We start from the raw sequence: 5,996 nt of genomic DNA, 5'->3' as shown, positions 1-5,996 counted from the left end.
TGCACCGATTTGTTTCCCAACCTGCGAGGTGGTGAGAAACCTTAAAATACTTTGTTTAGCTTGTTTGGATTTGAACAATCCAGTCAGAGGGGTTCTCATATTTAGATCAAAATATGTAAAGACTATTAAATGAGTCTATAGATTTAAAATAAATATTTAAGGTGTTTAAAATGTAAATCACAAAAGTAACATCCTGGGCTCCTCTCTCTATAATTATTAGATATATTAGAAAAAAAAAAAAATTTTTTTAGTCAAAGAACACTAATGCCCCCTAGTGGTAACTTAAAATATAATTCCACCATTTAAGAAGCTTATATGATCAGATTGCATCTTTTCAAACTCAGCCTAGGGCCGCTTCAGAAATCATCCATTTGTTCTCCAAAACTATGGAAACTCAAAAGTTTGCAAGCAAAGCCAACAGCCACTTATCTTACTGAATTAATTGAATGAGAAATTAATTTGCATTTAGATTTTTATTTGGAAAAAACTAAAATATTTGCATAAATATGCACTAAATGGCAATACTCCAACAGTTTGGTGAAAAAGATTCTCTCTCTTCTGGATCTCCTGGGATCAAGAGTGAGTTCAGTACTTTGTAGGCATCCTATCCAAAAACTAACTTGGTCCTCAGTTGTCCTTTCTTAGCGTTTCCTCTTGGACTCAAACTTGTAAATGGCTGCCCTGTCAGGTGTCTCCTTTTTCACTTTCACTTTCTTGTTTTTATCCTGAAGACAAAGTAAACAAAATATAGAAGAATAAATATGTTGACTAAGGATTCTGGTGTTCAAGTGTTTTGCACTACTCACCTGTAGGTCTTTACGGGACTGGATTTTCTGGCTGATGACAAACATTTTCTTCTCTCTGTCAATCCTCTGAGAGAGGATTTTATACTGATGCTTCCTCTGCTTGGCCAGTTTCTACAGGTGAAGCAAACAGGAAGGATTTTTACCTCACTGGGCTCAACAGAAAAATAATTATCAACCAAAACACTGAAGATAGCACTCTTTACTGACAAGGAGTTGTCAGTCATTACCACGTGACTGAATTTTTAGCCAAGAAAAATAAAACAAAAAATCAACACTGTAAAAACTAACGTTAATAATATTTGGTTTCACAGCTCCTTTGATGCTTTTGGTCTCCAATGTTTGCAGAGTTGGTCTGTTGTACACTCGATCCACCAGTGCTGGATGAGTACAGAGGTGGCTGGCCAGATTAAATGTTCCCACTGAGGACACAAAAATAAAGGCTAAAAATGTATCTTGCATAGTCAATTCTGCAAAACTGTTTGTTCTACACAACCCAAGTTAGCAGTAATCATCTTCCAAGCAATTACTATTCAAATCTTTATCTACTAAAACGCTGTACTTACCTTTCTTTTTGGAATCAACAAAAAAAGTGTGTTTGTTCTTCTCTTTGTTTTCTGCATCCAGAAGATGAAGCTCTCCTTTCAGTCTCTCTATTTTCTGACAAAAAAAAGCACTATTATCAGGTATATGTTTAAGCCATCTGTCTTAAATTGTGCATGTATTCTCTATAATCCTTCAGTAACTTGCCAACTGTACTTTCTGAATTTCAACAAAATTAAGAGGTATTTAGGCTTTACAATACTCACAAGGTGACAGCTATGCCTGTTTCCTATGCACTTTTTTTCTTCCACTCAACTTTTCAGAAATACACTTGGCTCCAGCACAAGCAATGACTTGTGACTTACTCTTCCAGTGGAGTGCATCAAAGACTACCTACATAACTAGTGTACAGTCAGATATTTTTGTCATAATTGTGTAGCTCATATCTTGGCTATAGCATTTGTGTATTAAAAATATTTTTATTGGTCTAATGTAATTTTTTTTGTTATCTTTTGAATTGAATTTGTTTAGTAAATGTATGTCATAAATGAAAATACTTTATTAATACCAGAAGGGAACTGTCACTATAAACTACATAGAACACCAGTTTTAATATTATTACGTTTACATAATTATAGTACCTTTACAATAATGTTTCATTTTATTGCGGTACAACAGTACTACTCTGTGGAAATAGACAAAGGCCTGGCACCAGCTGACATACCTTTGCCTCTGCAACCCGTTTCATCTCCACATATCTCATGTCCTGCGTCCTCATTACTTTCTTCTGCTCCTCTGTCACCTCCACCTCAGTTTTTTTCATCACATGAACTCCGTCCTGTCAGTATGAAAGAGCACAGCACATAACTACTCTGTCAAATCCAAATATAGAGGAATCTATATAAAATGGTCAAAACTATGCTGAACTACTTCTAACCTCCAGTTTGGAGCTGATCATTTTGAAGTAAAACTCATCTGGGTTTTTCTCGAGAGCTTTCTTTCGCAGAGCAGCGAGAGTGTTTTGTTTCTTGTGGTAATCTCTATAACAACATCAAAAAACACAATGATAAACATGTTTTGCATAACCATGAAAAGGAATAAAGCCGAACTTACTCTGCTCGTAGTTTGTAGTCTTTCTTCTTCTCCAACAAACCCATAGTTTTCCTAAAACCAGGCTGGTTGGACAAATTGAAACCATTAATATTATTCAATATTAGTTCAATATTACTAGTAATACGTCTTGAAACGAAAACACAACCACACATTCTTGAATTTGAGCATAAACGCTTGGCTAACCAAGAAAACATTAATGTTTACCTGAGATCTTTCATGGTGGTTCCTCTGTCGGGACTTCAGCGCTTTTCTAAATGAAGACATCTTTAGTTAGTGTCCACAGACCTAAGACCTCCTAAAAACCGTCAAAATAGATAAATGTTGTATTTGTGAACACAGAAAGCTAACTGCTACAACAGGTCTGTTGCTTCCTGTGAGCACGTGGGTTCCTGCCTGTCTCGCGGACTGTTGCTCATTTCCTAACCACAGATTCGCTACTTTATAGCAAAACTTTGCAAACGAGAAAATTAAGGGATCATGACATTTCAAATAAATATTATTGTTTTATATTATTACTTGCTTAAATAAAAGACAATACAGAACAATAAATGTTTTGTTCCCCCTTTAGTCAAATTGTTGTGGTATTCGTTTGTGGGTACTGCAGATGAGTATAACAACACTAGAGGGAGCTGTTGCATAGAACATTGAAGCTTTAGACGTGGCGCTTTCTAAGCCTGAGTAATTTATAGCAGTGGCAACTGTTATTTGATGTATAGCCTTTAATTTTTGTAGTCACAGTCTTATAATCAAGAATCACTATTTAAGAGTAAGTATAGTGTTGAAGTATGTGTTACATCCTTTACCTATGTCCATGTTTTAAATTATCTTGTACACAAGTCTGTTATTTAAATAAGCTCTTAAATCCTAATAGCTGTCTGCCCCTTTTCCTGCTGGTCTTGGTAAGGACTTAACTCACTTTTCACAATTCAGAAACTAACTGTAAATTATCAGTTGTTTTTTTTTTTGTTTGTTTGTTTCTTGTTTTATAATAGATTAGAATGCTGATATTTTGTTTTCTATCAACCCATTTTATAAACTGATGATTCTTTGTTCCATAAGCAAACTAAGCTATTGTGATGGGCCCAAAAGTCCAGGAGGGGCCTCCCATCAATGCTTTAATCTTAACACAGACAATAAATTTAATATTTTTAAAAATAAATTTTATTGAAAATTAAAATACTTTTTAATTTGGTTTAATATTTTTTTATAGATAAATGGAAAGATTGACAAATGTTTTAGGTAACTTGCAAGTGTACTTTGTAATAGTGTAAAGAATATTCATTCTTTGTTGTTGTGCTAACATAGTTACAATCACGTCACGTCTTTAATCTTTCATGTGTGTTTTGGTCTGTTCACAAATACTTACAATGTACTTAAAAGAAACATTAACTCCAATTCAACTTTTCATTAAGGCCTCAAAGCATTAAACTGTCTATGTCATGTTCTATTCTGTGAAATTGTGTTCTCTGAGTGATAGTGTAAGTTTTCCATCACATGTGATATTTTGGATTTAGGCTCAAATGTTCAGTATAATATCATCTCACCAAAGTACCTTCGTCCACTTGCTAATGCGGTACCATGCATGGCCTGCTGTAAACCACATGACTTTCATTTAACACTTATTTTTTTCTTGCCACGTTTTGTATGACGGTCAAATCTATGTATGTATGGAGGAGACTCTGCAGATCCTCATTTTTAAAGAATTACCATGACTTTACTTTTTCAATAATTTTTTTAAATATATATTTTAGCTTCTATTGAATTGTTTTTATCGTAGAAGAATGTATTAATTTTGTGTTCATTTTTGTAAAATTGTTGCTGTTAAACTACAAAGTGGCATGCAAACAAAAACTGTGAGTATAAGTTAAATCCAACTACTGTCTTCTACTTTAAACTGCAGGGATAGTATGCTAGATTCAACACTTATAGCTCTCTTGCAGCAACTGGATCTCCAAGTTTCATAATAATATATCTGTGTAATAAAAAAAAAAACATATTAACATCATTACTTAATAATGTAAACCATTACGTAAAGTTCTTCATGTATCTATTCATTTATCTTTAAATATTCAGAGCTATAAAAGCTGCACAACAAAGATCAACTCCAAATCATAATGGGATTAATCATTTTCAGTTGTAAAGTCCACAAGCCAGGCAAAATATATGTATTGGCTGCCCTTTATGGACATTAAATTATTTTAGTAATTATGAAAAGGATTAGCTTTTGCCAGAATGAACAGTTGACATTAATTTGGTAACAAGTTTGTATATTGCCAACATTATTTTAGTTCCTCAGGGTTTATAAACTCTGTTTGATTTATGGACCTACTCAACAGACTTAAAAGAGATTAACTCAAGCAGGAAACAAACTGTACAACTTTCCCATTTGAACTTAAAGCATATTATGAATTTCAACCACACAGGAACTGTACAATCAGGACTTTTCTCTTGAGACAGATACATATGGAGTCTCTTTGTTGTTTTTCCATTAAGTGATTCCTGCAGGAACTCAGAAGATTAGGGGGTCACTGCTTTACCCTAGGGAAAAACCACTGTCCACTTCCTGAGATGATATAGTCTTCTGCAACGAAAGACAAAGACAAAGCCACAGTGGCACCAGTCCCCTAATCTTACACAGATTTCAAGCTGTCTGTGGATGTGAGAAGAAGCCAGTGAGACAGGGAAATATTCCACTCAACAACCATCCCCCCTTCTAGGAAGGGTCACTATCCCCTTCCGACCACAAGGAATTTGTTTTATATGTGTGAGATTTGCCTGGCATGCAGAATGTTTTGTGGGTGAGCAGAACTGTGAATGGATCAGTGTTTCCACATTATGTCACAGGCTTGTTTATCAGTCTGATGGCCAATGACCCTGTTTTCTTGCGAAGGTTTCAGCCCAAGGCCTGTCTGATCCACTCAACCACTAGCGTGTTTCAACCAGGCAAATACAGACAGCAGGCAAAACATCTTGCGCTCTGACTTACTGGGCTTCGCGCTGTTTAATTCATGTGAGTATTTATCATTACAAGTGAAATGCCTGGTGAGCCACAGCAGGGGTAAATACTACTTTGGAAATCAGAGGCTCGTAAGAAGCTGATGCAGGAGCAGGAGCACATGAGCTTGTGGGTTTGTTCAGGGTCAGCAGTGGAGGAATGCCCTTGTGGAGCAGATGCAGAACCGTTTGGTTTGCTAATATGACCCTGTAAAAATAACACTGCTGACATATTGTAAGACTTCTGTGCTCAGGCTTAGCTCACAACTTTGGTATGTCTCCCCACTCTATGGTTGGTCCTCATCGAGAGTGAACTGCCAAGCAAGCCAAGTCAAAAAATGCATGACACAAAAGTTTCCCCGTATGGTTGCTTAGATGCATCTCATTTTATTGGTTTTGGTAAAACGTAATGCAGTAAATCCTCTGTTCTTTCTCGTTCATCTTCTTAATTATAACATAAAGTCCAATTTTAAAGTGCATATTCTCTCCAAAAATGTTACCACTGACAAAATGCCTTGAAGATCTTGTGTTTTCACTAAGAAT

General features: G+C 35.5%; 1 protein-coding gene across 1 annotated transcript; it reads right to left on the bottom strand.

The window, feature by feature from the left end:
• Nucleotides 1-458: 458 nt before the first annotated feature.
• utp11 (UTP11 small subunit processome component) lies at nucleotides 459-2,874 on the bottom strand. Its single transcript, XM_044118072.1, has 8 exons — nucleotides 2,664-2,874; nucleotides 2,460-2,521; nucleotides 2,284-2,386; nucleotides 2,071-2,184; nucleotides 1,370-1,463; nucleotides 1,095-1,225; nucleotides 807-917; nucleotides 459-725 (listed from the first exon to the last, which is right to left on the bottom strand). Exons 1-8 carry the CDS (start codon nucleotides 2,721-2,723, stop codon nucleotides 642-644), a joined length of 759 nt encoding a protein of 252 aa, XP_043974007.1. The 5' UTR covers nucleotides 2,724-2,874; the 3' UTR covers nucleotides 459-641.
• Nucleotides 2,875-5,996: the final 3,122 nt, after the last annotated feature.

This window comes from Gambusia affinis, linkage group LG05 (assembly GCF_019740435.1).
Source record: "Gambusia affinis linkage group LG05, SWU_Gaff_1.0, whole genome shotgun sequence".
Lineage (NCBI taxonomy): Eukaryota > Metazoa > Chordata > Actinopteri > Cyprinodontiformes > Poeciliidae > Gambusia > Gambusia affinis.
The sequence above is the reverse complement of the archived record's forward strand: the minus strand, read 5'-3'. Positions and strand labels throughout refer to the sequence as shown.

Excerpts from the sequence above, each read along its gene's own strand:
- utp11 (XM_044118072.1), bottom strand. The coding sequence starts at position 2,723 with ATGTCTTCATTTAGAAAAGCGCTGAAGTCCCGACAGAGGAACCACCAT. Across the intron at positions 2,387-2,459 it reads GACTACAAACTACGAGCAGA|AGATTACCACAAGAAACAAA; the intron begins GTAAGTTCGGCT and ends ATGTTGTTATAG. Across the intron at positions 918-1,094 it reads TGAAACCAAATATTATTAAC|AAACTGGCCAAGCAGAGGAA; the intron begins GTTAGTTTTTAC and ends CTTCACCTGTAG.